Genomic DNA, 15341 nt, shown 5'->3' with positions numbered 1-15341 from the left:
TTGATCACTTTGGAGTCCTTGCCTGTTTTATAGGATTTGACTCTCCACAGTCTTTCGACTGGGAATTGCTGTTCTGTGAGCAAGTCGGTGACCTCCTGCTCGGAGTAATCCACGTCGATTCCAGTTATGCAGAGGAGATAGGTGGGCTCTTTTGCGGAAGTGTTGAGTTTTGGTGGAGATTCGCCGCTTTTTATAGCCTAGAATCGCCACCGAAAACAAAGAAATTTGTGGGTGGAGCCTAAGACGTGTAAAAACGCGTGCCATTGGTGACACCTCCTATTTAATCGATGTCTGCACAAGTCAGAAATACCTCACGATTGGAATGAGAGTATTACAATACTATTATTCAAAAAAGGAGACAAAAGAGAATTAAAAAACTACAGACCTATCTCACTACTCTCAGAAATTATGTACAAACTCTTTATTAGAGTTATAACCAATAGACTAACAAATAAAATAGACAGTTATCAGCCAGTTGAACAAGCAGATTTCAGAAAAGGGTTTAGTACCATAGATCATCTCCTCACTATGAAAATATTGATAGAGAAGGCAAACGAATACAACCCAGATTTATGTGTAGCCTTTGTAGACTATGAAAAGGCGTTCGATAGTGTCGATATATGGGCGATAGAAAAAGCTCTAGGGAAAGGGCGGGCACAACGGGGTGGACGGGCAAGACGGGGTACCGCGATTGAGAACGAAACCCCCAACTCTATCTACTTTGTACCGTAACAGGTACTTGCAGGAGATGAGTCTCTGTAATTTGATCGAGTTTTAAACCGGTAGTGCAAACAATACCGTTGTAGGCGACTGAAGTGTATTGTGTGACTAACGGACGAGTACTAGTTGTAATTGTTAAGAGCGATTTAAACTAAGGTAAGTACTGTTAGGTTATTTGCACATTATTTTTTTTCATTTCAGCTAAACATGTACTATTTTGAGCGTAATATGTCGTAGCGGTTGTTCAAATAAACAATGTTTTACGAATTTTTTAACACTTAACCTAAAAGTAGTGCAAAGCGGGCTAAACGGGGTAGAGTAGGGTAGGGTAAAATGGGGTACCCCATTTTGCCCTTCCTTAAATTAGGTACTTTGTTTCAGATGGTGTTTAAATACAAACGTGTCACCCAGAGGCAGAGCTGGTCTACACAGTCTATGGAAGGGGCGGTCAGAGCTGTAATCAACGGCGAAATGGGACATTACCGTGCATCGGTTCAGTTTAATGTCCCACAAATCACACATACAAAGAATTTGGAATTAATAAATTATGCAAGAGATAACGGTGTAATTCTCTTATGTTACCCTCCTCACACAACTCATCGGCTGCAAGCTCTTGACGTCTCATTCATGAAGCCGCTAAGCACTTATTAGGATGACGAAGTGAGAAAATGGCTGAGAACCAATCCAGGTAGAGTAGTGACATTTCACCAACTCTCATTATTATTTAGTGCTGCTTTTATAAGGGCGGCTACAATGACAACTGCCACTCAATGACAGTGCCATCAACTTCAAAAGCTATTACTCAATTCGAAGAAATAACACCAAGAAAGAAAACGATACCCACCGTTAGCCCATAACCAGACACATCAAGAGCTACTGTTCCATTCGGCGAAAGAACCCCTGAAAAGAATACAACACCAATCAGCAATGCGAAGCCAGGTACCTCTAGTTCCAATGATTCAGCTTTTCCGATAGTATCACCAACCGTTTTTATGCCTATTCCGCAAGCCACTGCTGCAACTAAACGGAGTTCACACAGAAAGGGAAAAACTGCTATTTTGGCTTCTACTCCTTACAAGAAAGAGCTGGAAGACGCTTTAGAAAAAAATAAGCCGAAAAGAATGCCAATGCTTGGGGTAGTAAAAAGAAAAATAGGAACCATCAAACAAACCGAGGGTATTAAAGGGAAAACTATCACGAAAAAAGTAAAAATTTCTAAAAAGTGTGATTCTTCAAGTGATAGTGAATCCTGTGCTAGTGATGCAGAGTGAATTTATTGTGGAGATCTTTATTCTACATCCTCTGAAGGATGGGCTTCATGTTCCAGGTGCATTCGTTGGGCGCATATGTCATGCGCTGGGATTGAAGAAGATGACGAAGAGATTTTTGTTTGTGAACTCTGCAAATAGGTAGTTTACGTGTTTATTGGGTTATTATGCCTTATTTTGATCCTACCCCATTTTACCCTACCTGACGGGCAAAACGGGGTAAAAGGACTTTTCTTAATTTTTTATTGTTTTCATGTTGTATTTGTTTCTTGCTAGGAATAATTTATGTTTTTTTTGGATGTCCAAATATGCTTTTATTAATAAAATCATATGATGTTATTGTAAATATACAAATTTTTTTTGTACTGATCTTTCAACCTTAAGTACCCCATTTTGCCCGCCTTTCCCCTAAATAACAGCAGAATAGACTCCAGGTACAGGAAACTCTTACATAACATCTATAAAACAGCAACCATGATAGTCGAATGGGAAAATGATATAAACAAAACTGATCCCATAGCAATCCGTAGAGACGTAAGACAAGGAGATGTAATATCCCCAAAACTCTTCACCTTAGCTCTGGAAGACGTCTTTAAAGTACTGGAATGGGAAGACATGGGCATCAATATAAACGGGAAGAAACTTAATCACCTCAGATATTGCGATGATGTTGTTCTTATTACAACCAACCAAGAAGAACTAGCCACAATGCTGTCTCAACTAGCACAAGCATCAGAGGAGATAGGATTAAAAATGAACATGAGTAAAAAAATCATGACAAATAAAAATGACAGAATAAATATAAATATAAATAATGTAAATATTGAGGTTGTTGACGAATATAATATATACCTATGTCAAATAATCAAAGTTAATAAAGAGAACCAAACAATTGAAGCACAAAGAAGAATCAGATTGGCATGGGCAGCGTTTGGAAAGTTAAGATGGATACTAAAAAGTACAAAGATACAACAGTACCTAAAAACCCATGTATTTGACAAGTTCATCGTTCGTACTGTTCTGACGTATGCTCAGAAACATGGACATTAACAAAGGCCAACATAAACAAAATAGAAATAACTCAGAGAAAAATGGAAAGATGAAAGATTCATGTTAGGAATAAAACTACAAGACAGAAAAGCAAACAAATGGATGAGAGAGAAAACAAAAGTAAAACATGTAACTGAACATATAACAGGGTTAAAGTGGAGATTTGCGGGCCACAATGCGAGACAGGAAGATAAAAGATGGAATGTTGAAATTCAAAACTGGAGACCGTGGACAGGAAGAAGAGGAAGAGGAAGACCTCAGATGCGATGAAAGGACGATTTTGTAAAAGCTGCAGGAACTCACTGGAAAAGCGCAGCCAAAGACAGACAGATATGGAAAGATTTGGGGAAGGCCTACGTCTAAAGTTGGATAGAAATGGGCTTAAGAAGAAGAATATTAGGGGAAGTCTAGGGATGGCACCAATTTATGCCAAAATGAGGTAGTACTATAGGTTAAGATGGTTTGGCCATGTTCATCGTCGAGACTTTAATCACCTAATACGAAGAATTACTGAACTGCGGGTTCCTGGAAGAAACAGGAGAGGAAGACCAAAGAAGACCTGGGGCAGTGGCGGATCCAGCAGGATCCACCATCGTCAAGAGGGGGGGGGGCGATTGACTAAATTTCTATGAAAAATAAATGAAGAAATGAATGTTTTGTGAATGACGCTTAGGCAGGGCATGAACCAAGATAGAAACTTATGGAGAAATGCATTTACGGAAGTTGACCCCGCAGCCTCAACATTTATTTGTCTCCCACGAAAAAAAAAAAAAGAAAAATGCTAGATAATGCACTGATCACCACACCATAAGCGTGATGTCTCACATACTTAAAATGTTTTTAATATCATTCATAAACGCATTTACCAAACACTTGATATGGATATTGAAGATACCCAATTTGGGTTCCGTAGAGGCGTAGGTACCCGTAAAGCTCTCTTTGTTCAACGTACTAATACAGAGATGCTTGGATGCGAACCAGAATATGTACGTCTGTTTCATAAATTACAACAAGGCTTTCGGTAAAGTCCGCCACAAAGAGCTAATGGACGTCCTCAAAGCAAAACAATTTCATTACAATGACCTTCGAATTATAACAAATATATATCATAAATAGCAGGCACACATACGCATTAACGAGCAAACATCAGAAGAGTTCGAAATTAAAAGAGGAGTGCGACAGGGGTGTGTATTGTCACCACTACTATTCAATGCATACTCTGAAGAAATTATGAAAAGAGCTCTTGAGGGAGAAACAGCAGGAATAAAGGTCAATGGAACGCCAATTAATAACATTAGATATGCGGACGATACTATCATAATAGCGGACAACCTCCAAGACCTCCAAAAGCTAATGAACAAGATAGTTGAATATGGAGAAGAATATGGATTATCAATAAACATCAAGAAAACTAAATTTATGAGGATATCGAAAACCCAAAATAATGATGAAAGCCTGACAATTAACGGTAAAACTTTAGAACAAGTTGAAAACTACAACTATCTTGCCACAATAATTAATCACACAGACGATCACTCCAAAGAAATCAAAGTTCGAATAGAGAAAGCAAGAACAAACTTCAATAAAATGAGAAAGGTACTTTCTGCAAGAGAACTGAAATTAGACTTGAGAGTTAGGCTGGCAAGGTGTTATATTTTATCGGGTATTATCCCGTTTTATTTGTGTTATATTTTCTCGACCCTGCTTTACGGGATAGAAGCAAGGACACTTAACGCGTCGACTACTAAAAAGTTGGAAGCATTTGAACTGTGGGTGTAGAGAAGAATCCTGAAGATATCATGGACTCAGTATGTAACAAACAACGAACTCATGAGAAGTGTCAACAAAAGAATGGAAATATTGGAAACCATCAAGACACGAAAGCTGCAATACCTGGGGAATGTTATGCATAATGAGATATACAACATACTTCAATTAATTATACAAGGGAAAATCCAGGGCAAGAGAAGTATAGGAAGGAGAAGAATCTCATGGTTGCGTAACTTGAGGGAATGGTACGGATGCACATCAACCGAACTATTCAGAGCAGCATCACCTAGCTGTGATAGAATAGCCGTGATGATTGTCAACATCCGTCGCGGAGATGGCACGTAAAGAAGAGAAGACCCCGCAAGGGATAATGGCAAAGAGAATGATGATGATGACGATTGGCGGAACAATTTTAGATTGCAGTGCGCTGTCTAGGTAGGTATTACATGCCATTATTGGGTGCGTTCACCAGACCAGTGCGCTACATCAGCGCTCTGAAACTGTTTAAGATTTTTCGGGTGAACATCATGTCAATTTAGGCTAAACTTCAACGTGTTGACGAAGCGGTCGCCATTTTATTGAACGTAGTATTTGTATCGCTTCAATATTGAACGTGTTTAAGAAATATATTGTAATGGCTCGATTATTTGAAAATATTTATTTTACAATGGTTTTAATTATAAAGTAATTGAAACTTATTAGATACATAATTGTATATGCTCACGAAATTGTAAATCTGTGTATTGAACAATATTTTCAACATAATTCATATCTACGTGATAATTATTATTTATTTATGGTGGGTCATCCAATGGTTCTGCTCTGCCAAGTCGTGCACAGCCAGCAGCACCAAAAATTATTTCTTGTTCAGTTCATTATCAAACATCGATAAAGGTAGTATATTATCCATTTTTGAATTAAATTTGTTTAACATACGTCCAATTTATCGTTGAACGATAAGTATAATAAATCAACAAAAACAACGAATCTCGTTTTAGGTTAGGTTCATACATAGAACAGGTGGGAACACAAAAAAAATCCAACTATGAAAGTGTCAAACGGAAAAATACCATTCACCAGACTAAACGTAGTTTTAAAGCGCTGCAACAAAGCTCTTTAGTTGAAACTTAAACCGATTATTTCTGGTGAACGCAGCCTATGACAAAATCCGCTACTTTTGCACTTTTGGATTAGGATATCTCAGAAACCAGTGCTAATTTGGCAATTTGAAACTCAGCTTCTTATTCAGCGCACAAAAAAACTTTGAAAAGTATGTTTTGATCTCTGGGTCTGAATATTGGTTGAATTGTGTCGGTCTGTGTTATTTTTATATCAGTAAGTGCATATATCTAAATTATAAATGCATGTTTGCATACTATTTGTGCATTATCAGCCTGTTTTAAACTTCATACCTATTGCATGCATATTTTAGATATTTTTTAAAGCTGAAACACACGTAGTTCTCTTGACGAGAATTTTGCCCGCATTTTCTAAAATTCCTTTAGACAATATTGCCAAATTAGATTGTTTACCTATAAAATTCACTTATCAATTTCTGTTTAACCTTTGTATTTATTAGTTTGAATATTAAATGGACTATTAGCCTCTGCATTGGTGAGTAATTACAATAAAAATAATTGCTGATGTTGTCAAGGACCTGGTGCAGCTGGAAACCATATAATACCTGTCTCAACAACACTTCTTATAGTATAAGTAGAGTGGTACCACAAGGTAACATTGAACTGTCAGTATTATTTTGATGCAGTGTTTGGAACTATTCGTCTTAATATGTTTGTAAAAGTGGCAGTTCTAGTTTTTTGCTTGGTTTGTCTTGCTGATGGAAAATTACGTAAGTAAAAGAGTATACATACATAGTTAAAACAAAAAAAGGCTTCGACATGGCTACAATTTTATTATTTATTATGGTCTAAGGTGGTATACATACACCAGAGACATTAACAAAAGAACCGCTCACCTTTAGTGCATCATAAACCGCGCATTTTTAAAGGAATCCTTTTACTATTTTTTTTTGTCAAAACTTGAGAAAATAATGGTGCTTTTGAAATCCAAATCTAAATTTAAATGTTTGAAATGGCGCTTTTGAAATTTCTTAATGTTTATCAACAAAGTTCCGGTGAATTTTTGAAAAAAAGCCAACTCGGGTTTAAAGGGTTATACGCTGTGAGCTCGTACGTAGAGGGGATATTTACAAATTCGCGAGCGCCAATAGTGGCAAGTCTGTAAACGTTTACCGGAAATTTGACATCAATGTCAAAGTGATTAATTGAAAATTAAAATTAAAAACATTAATTATAAAAAATATTAGTTGGTCAAAGCTGTGGTATATATTTTTACCTTAAATATACTTACGTTTTAAATGCTGAATTTAAGTTTTTTTAATGTTCCGTAATATGTAATTATAAATTAATCTGCGCCATCTACACAATAATTGTGAAAGTATCCGAAGTAAGAAATTCATATTTTATCAATAGAACGTCAAAATGATTAGCAAAATCTTAAAAAAATCGATTACAATTTAATTACTTTTTTGCGTTGTAAATATTAAGCGATAACAGTTAAATAATAAATTTAAAAATTACCGGTGAAAGTTGAATTAGTAATCCGCCAGGAGCGACACCAGCGAAGCTCAGAGCGTATAGGATATTTTTTTAATTCGTGTAAAATTTCTGGAAAAAAAATTAATTTCGTACGTGTTTATACGTCTGAGTTATTTCAAATGTTTATATGTTTAAAATTACAATACTTTTGTAAATCTATTTTACAATAATTTAACATAAAGTTTTTAATTGTTGAATCATTTTGAAAATATAAAACCGCGTCCTAACTGGTCTAAATTTGCGACGCACTAGCTGTTCGTCGCAAATATTTGCGTGCTTGAGGTAAATTGTGCTAATGCGGACGTGTTCGACGCATAAATCGGACGCAATAATTTTCGACGAACACAACACATACGCTCCATCGTTTGTCGGTTTTTAAGTCGCGTCCTCACTGGTAAATTTTTCGCGCGTATTGAACCAATGGTTCGTCGCAAAAATTTGCCTCGCAAATTTTTAGAAGTGAGCATAAGCCTTTATCTTCAATTTGATACTTTCAGAATTCATGTATACCCAATAGTTTAAACATAATAACGTTGTAAATAAAAGCTTCCTGGGATAAACAATTTCAATTTTGCAATAACTATTAAGTGAAACTTCTTAAAAATTTTATAGCTGAATATTTGTGATATTGTTGACATAATATATAATATATATATGCGTTTTAGAAAGGTTTTTAGAAAAGTTAATAATTAAAAAAATCGACTTTGAAGCTCTTTTTTGCAATAATTAAGCAAAAAATTAACAAAAAAGTCTCGACAAACTTTCATTTTAAAAGATTCTCTATGATTTCTCTGTAACATTGTGTTACTGTTCCATATAATTTACCGGTATTCACCTTTAATATTTAAAATCAAATAGCGATATTACATTGTTTATACAATATTGCTTATAAGCAAAAATTTGACGTTTAATCTTTTGCTTATTTTGTTTATTACATATCGTCATCACAAAATTTATAAAAAGCATTTTCTTAGATACCTACCTGTATGTCTTGAGAAAATCGTTAATTTCCTTGTATGTATATTATCTTATTCGTGTTTTTCCATTTTTATTTTCTGATCACAAGGGCCGACCAGGTCCAGGACCGATTTTCGGGGGTGGGGCACGAACTTTTGTGGGGTTGAGGGAGATACCGGGGGTCTGTGGGAAAATTTTTAAAAATTAGTGTTAAAATGGTGAGTCTAAGGCACTTTTCACTGAGTTTTGGGTACCAAAAAGACATTCAAACCTTACAGTTATTAAAGTATTTTTATTCGTCTAACAAAGAAAAATCAGCAAATTTTTCGAAATTCTCGGGGGTGGAAGCACTGCTCCCCTCTCTGGATCCGCCCGTGTCTTAGCATTTAAAATTTGCGACGTTTATGTAAAAAATCTTCTGTTATAAAATGTTTGTGTAATGCATTTCAGCCAAGTCTATAATATTCTTTAAACTCAAAAAAATTCAACAAATTAGAATTTCTCATCGGATTTCCTGCAGGTAATAAAATTATCGTCGAAAGTGTATTTTTATAGTGACACGACTGAGATGTCATTTGTCATTTTATTGTTAAACAATTGTCATGCAATGATCTAGGATCTAGGACATCTAGGTGATAGCTTCACTGTTATACATTGGTTGTTATTTTGCTACAAGATTTAAGATTATATTTTATAAAAATAATCTAATGAATTGGAATGTCAACATTCATTGGAAAAATGCGTCTGTGGGCTAAATTTTATTCATTTACACTGCCAAAATTTTAATTCATCTAAAAAACTCAAAATATTTACGTAAATTAAATATATTAAAAAGTCAACACCGTAGACAAAAACGTGGGTACCATAATATACAAACATATACAGGGTGTGATAAAAGAAAAGGGACTGTGATAAAGAAGAGAGACGGTGACGGTAGACGGTAGAATATTTCGCAAATTAAACATCTAACCGAAAAACTGATAAACACTGTTTTAGACCGGTCTAGTTAGACTCAAAAATAGGAGTGAGGTTACAATAATTACCATCAAGCTGAAAATTGGCAGGATTGTTCAAAATACCATCATAAATGAAATCTAAAAAGTCCTCATAAATCCGACCCGTGCTAAAAAATTTACGCGGGGTCAAATGTCACCAAATATGGTTTTTAGCGATTTTCAGCGAAACAGTAAGTTTTATCGTAAAATCAGTTCTAACAAAAAATGTAGGTTAGATAATTATCTATAAAAAATATCTTAATAGTTTTTTCCTAAGAGCCACTGTTTTTGAGATACAACGATTCAAAGAGTTGAAAGACTTCTAATCGTCATAATATATGTATTAGTACACCAGGTATATACATCACTGAAGCTGTAATACAAGTAAACATAATATTCTATCGGTCAACTTAACTTATATTACACATAATAATATAAGATTATAAATATGATGTTTCTACTATACAGCTTGCGGTCTACCGAGGGATGCAATGTATAAACTGTATTATATTACAGTGCCAACAAAAAAATCTTTACAAAGTGAATGTAACGCGAAAATAATAAGAATTATTTGAATTTTACGGCTTAATCCCAACAAAAATTGTAAATTGATATGATAAAGTATTAACTTATAATAATTATGTTTATTTATGCGCCTTAGTTCAATTTGTAAAGATGGGTTTTGTCGGAATAAACACGTTCGTCGGCTAATCTAATCACCCTACCTATTCTTTTCTCAGAAGGGTTTGAACATAATAATGAAAGACAACTTTCTAGGCAAAATGTTTATTGCTAACTACTAATAAATACTTATGCAAATTACACCGTAATCTTCCTGGGTGGCGAAATCCTTCAGGTAGATGACACCCTCGAGGTATTAATTAGCCTTGAGTACTACTCCGGAGTGAAAATACGTGTTAAACCTATATGTTTTAACCTATTTCGTGTTATTTTCATTGTTATAACAAAAATGTCAGAATATTGTTTTATTTGCGCTAAAATTTTAACTGAAGGTTAAATTGTTACCGTTGAACGTGGTATAAAAACATTAATCAATGCAAGTACTGAAAGAGCTGATTCATCTTCTAATATTTTATTTGATCAATCTATGACAGTATCTACCACTCAACAGACATTTCTTGCAAATACTCACAACAAATCTCGGTTCATTTCAATGCTGAAAGATAAGTTAAATGCTGAAAATATACCGGTAAAACAAGCTAATAATGATGCTGACGTAATGATAATTAAAACAGCCATAGAGCAATTCAATTTAACAAATACAACTATTGTTGTAGGTGAAGATGTAGACTTGCTCGTATTACTCACTGGTAGAACTCCAATCGACAAAACTATATATTTTTTTAAAACCTGGAAAAGCTCAACACCCATCGGAAATATATTCATCGAAAAGTTTATCTACTTTCGCAAAATGTCAAAATCATATATTATTTTTACACGCAATAACTGGCTGTGATACGATATCTGCATTTTCAGGAGGGGTAAAACGACTGTTTGAAATGTTTGAAAAACAAGATTTACTTGAATGTGCTGAAGTTTTTAAAAAAACTAATTCAACTCCACAAGAAGTTATTTCCAACGGAATTAGCTTTCTTCTCTCTATGTATGGAGCGCCTAAGAAAACTACGTGCTTAGATAAGTTTCGATATGCATGTTTTTTTAAAAGTACTCGAAACAAAAAACAAGTGCAGTTATCTTGTCTTCCTCCAACCTCAGCGGCTGCTCATCAACATCTTTTTCGGGTATTATACCAAGTTCAAGTGTGGCTTGGTTATCATCTAGATCCGAAAGTCTAGGGATGGAAATTAGTCGACAGTTTATTAGAACCAATTCAAACTTTACTCCCCCCTGCCCCGGAAAAACTCCTGAACACAATTTTTTGCAACTATAAAAAGGGATGTAGCGCTAAATGTGGTTGCAATAAAGTTGGACTGTTTTGTTCGGTAGCATGCACTAATTGTCAAAACCGGTCGTGCTCCAATGTTGAATTACCAACAATTGAGGATTCATTTGATTCTATCGAGGAGCCATGCGATGTGTCATTATTGGGACAATTTACTTGCACCCAGGATGAACAAGAAGAAGAAGAACTAGAAGATGAAGAAGAGGAAGAAGAACGATGAGAAAAAGAACAAGGGAAGCAGAAGTATTAGAAAATTATGAAGCAGTTTGATAAATTTCCCTTTTTTTTTAATTTATACCGCTTTATATAAGTTTTATCATTTTTAACAATTGCCAATATCAATTATTAAATAGCTTTAAATTAAACAGAATCATAACAGATCCGTGGAATAGGCCTACTAGGGAAGCCACGTTAAAATAACGCGCTAAGTACACTACCTCAAAGGTGGTGTGGAAACGTGTGCGCATATTATGACGATTACCACTTTTTGAATCGTTATATCTCAAAAACGGTGGCTCTCACGAAAAAAAGTAATATGACATTTTTTATAGATAATTATCTAATCTACATTTTTTGTTAGAACTAATTTTACGATAAAACTTACCGTTTCGCTGAAAATCGCTAAAAACCATATTTGATGACCTTTGACCCCGCGTAAAATTTTTAGCACGAGTCGGATTTTTGAGGACTCTTTAGATTTCATTTATGATGGTATTTTGAACAATCCTGCCAATTTTCAGCTTGATGGTAATTTTTCTAGCCTCGGATGGGTAAGTTGACCGGAGTAGTTTTAATATTTTTCAAAAATCTATCGAGCGACACCAAACACGACACCCCAGCCAGATCCCCTAGAGCGGGGAGGGGGCAACTTTGAAAAGTTAGATGGAAATTCCTATGTTTTTATTGCAGATCTGGATTCATCACGGAAAAAATAAAACGACAAAAAACGATTTATCGTGATATCCTAGGAAAATTATTATGGAAACGGCTTAATGTCTCAAAAAATACACTTCTAAATAAAAAACCAAAAAATAGAAAAACAGAAAAATCAAAAAACAGGTGTTTAATATTTTTCAAAAATCTATCGAATGTCACCAAACACTACAATTTTGCAACCACGGGGCAACTTTAAAATCGTAAATGGAAAACAACATTTTTTTATTGCAGATTAAGATTTTACGTGAAAAAATAAACAAGTTTTATCTGATTTCTTTTTCGATTCGCGAAAGACGACGCTGGAAGTACAGAAAAACGTTACAAATTAGAAGTCTGCAAACTAATTTTTATATGACTGAATACACTTTTTTTAAAATGATTTGTAGAATCAGAATCTGCAGTAAAAAAATTGGGGTTCGTGTTTGGTGTCATTCGATAGAGTTTTGAAAAATATTGAATTCATATTTTTCAGTTTTTCGATCCGATGTTTAATTCGCGAAATATTCGACGGTACCACTTCTTCTATCACACCCTATACAGTGTGTCAATTTGAAAAGTTGCCACCCTCTAGAATTTGTTCCCTATGGAAAATCTAAAATATACAAAAACACGTCAAATTGGTGAGGCGGAGATTTTGTAGACGAGTTTTCAATTAAATTACATCAACACTTTAACGAAGGTTGACACAACCCCCAAAATCTTTATTGGAACCGGGGGTTGAGTGACACCTCATTTTAAAGACTGTGCAACTACCTTGTCAAAAATACCGCATACACTACTTTTTTAGTACTTTTGGAAAAATCAAGTAAAACCGTACAGTCCCGTCGGAATAGCATTTGACCTTGCATGCCGAGCTGCCCAAAATTGTATTTTTCTAATATTAGGCTATTGATTATATTCAAAATAAGATAGCTAAAAGGAACTACAACGTTAACGGAGTTTTATTATTTCATATGGTCAATGGACATGTGTATATGAAAAAACCGCGGAGTGCTACCATTTAAAGGGGTGCGTTTTTCAGAAATGGGTGAATTAGTCCCTGGGCACAGGTTACATTAGGGTGAGTTTTATGCACTTTTGGTACAAACATATCTACATAAAAATTGTTCCTGCTTTAATTTCCTATCTAAATATTACTTTTTAAAGTCAATCATACTTTTTTTTACAAAAATATATTCACTAGTAATACCACTAGAGGTCAAATTATTTCCGGAAATTTTTTTGAGATCATGAATATTTTGAAAATTTCCTGAGTCGCAGACGAGGGAAATTTTCTAAAAATATTCATGATCAAAAAAAATTTCCGGATATTAATTTGACTTCGCGTGGTATTCGGTAAGAAAATTCCACACCAAATTTGCATTTGAAAATCCAAAGCTGCATGAACAGATTAATAGCGCGCCATAGCTTTGTCAGCAATTATTTAGGCTTTCAAATTCGTAATTTCTACTCATTGTAGTTGCATGGGAATACCATTTCAAGATAGAAAATAGTATATTCTTCAATTTTACATAAGTTTTGAGTAACTACAAGTGATAGAAAATTATTTTTTGGCGTTTTTAAAACTAAACTACGCAAAATTGAAAGTACTGAATGGGAAAAAGGTAAATAAATTAGTGTCTAAATATTATATATATTTTATTAGACATAGAAACTTAATTGAAAACATTCAAAGTCCTGCATTTTCGCCATTAAGAAGAGAGGAGGTGTCCGAAGAATATAGAAAACATCTTAGCTTTGTAACTAAAATGAATCAAAACTAAATTATGTAAACAAATAAAAACCAGTCTGTCAAAATGTTCTGTTATTGTAAACGTCAAAAAATTTCCACTATAATTCGCTGTTGGGTACCCCACGAGCAAAGAATTTCCGATAAAATACCTCCGTTGCCATGGTGATCTGTCAAAATAACGTATTTTGATTGGTTCAAAATTACAGGTGTGGAATTTTCAAAAGAAAAAGCACAAAGAAACCCAAAAGAAAAAAAATTTGTTTTTGGTCCTATAACTTTTGTCCACGAGGATATAGGTATAGACATTGCTTTACAGAAAAAAAAACCTACATATTTCTTCTTTAAAATGTTGTTTAGTAGAGGTAATTAGGATTTATAGTTTTCGAAATATGATTTTTCAAAATTCGCCACTCACAGCAATTTTGGGCAATTTTCCTAGTTATTTCGCAAATATTTTTCTGTAACTTTTTTCTACGTAACTTTAGGTATATGCAATGGTACATGTAATAGGAATAGAAATCAATTACCTTTAAAATGGTCTACTATATAACGTTGTATGACTTTTTTTAAAGAGATTATGGTTTTTCAAGGTTTTATACTTTTAACGATTTTTTATAATATAATATAAAAATAAAATAATATTATTATATAATATATTATATATTATATATTATATATTATATATTATATATTATATATTATATATTATATATTATATATTATATATTATATATTATATAATACCTAATATAAAAAAATATTATTTTTTACATTTTTTACGATTATTTTTGAAATTTCTCATAACTTTTTTTCTTGTACATGAATATATATTGCTCAATAAAGAGGATTTACTTTCTGTTCTTTAAAATGGTGTATCATCTATATTTAAATATGTAATGGAAACTGAGTGATTCTTTGATATTTTTTTACCTGTATTATTTAAAATTAATTCTTTTACAAAAATTACATAAACATTAGTCTTAGAAAACATCACTTTAGTTAAAATTATTTAAACGTTGACATTTAAAAAATTTTCAAAATCAAAGTCCATCTCTTCGTTAGCATTAGCTTCAATATCTTCCTCTGACACCTCAGTTATCTTAGAGTTCCCACAATGAGTACCCATGCACATGCACCCTTTGTAGAATATTGAACTACTAATTCCTATCTTCCTACAACCGCAGTTTTTTGTACATCCTTTGGTACATTTACATGCTATTTTTGTCAAGCAAAGCTTGTGGTGCAGGAGCTTTAACAGTAAATATTGGAATTAATCCATATTTTGAAGTTTGCCTGGCCGAGTTAAGTGGATCCAAAGTATTATCTATAAAAAATAAGATTCAATCATAACACACACTCACATAAAAAAGT

At 33.8% G+C, this 15341-nt stretch overlaps 1 protein-coding gene across 1 annotated transcript in view; it reads left to right on the top strand.

The window, feature by feature from the left end:
- Window positions 1-6488: 6488 nt before the first annotated feature.
- Window positions 6489-15341, top strand: part of LOC114325665 (circadian clock-controlled protein daywake) — a 29309-nt gene continuing 20456 nt past the window's right edge. The window contains exon 1 of the mRNA XM_028273783.2: window positions 6489-6657. Coding sequence (XP_028129584.1) covers window positions 6597-6657 — 61 coding nt within the window. The 5' untranslated portion in view covers window positions 6489-6596. The remainder of the gene's footprint in view (window positions 6658-15341) is intronic.

Source organism: Diabrotica virgifera, chromosome 4 (assembly GCF_917563875.1).
Source record: "Diabrotica virgifera virgifera chromosome 4, PGI_DIABVI_V3a".
NCBI lineage: Eukaryota > Metazoa > Arthropoda > Insecta > Coleoptera > Chrysomelidae > Diabrotica > Diabrotica virgifera.
Note: the sequence above shows the minus strand (reverse complement) of the source record. Positions and strands in the feature narration are given on the sequence as shown.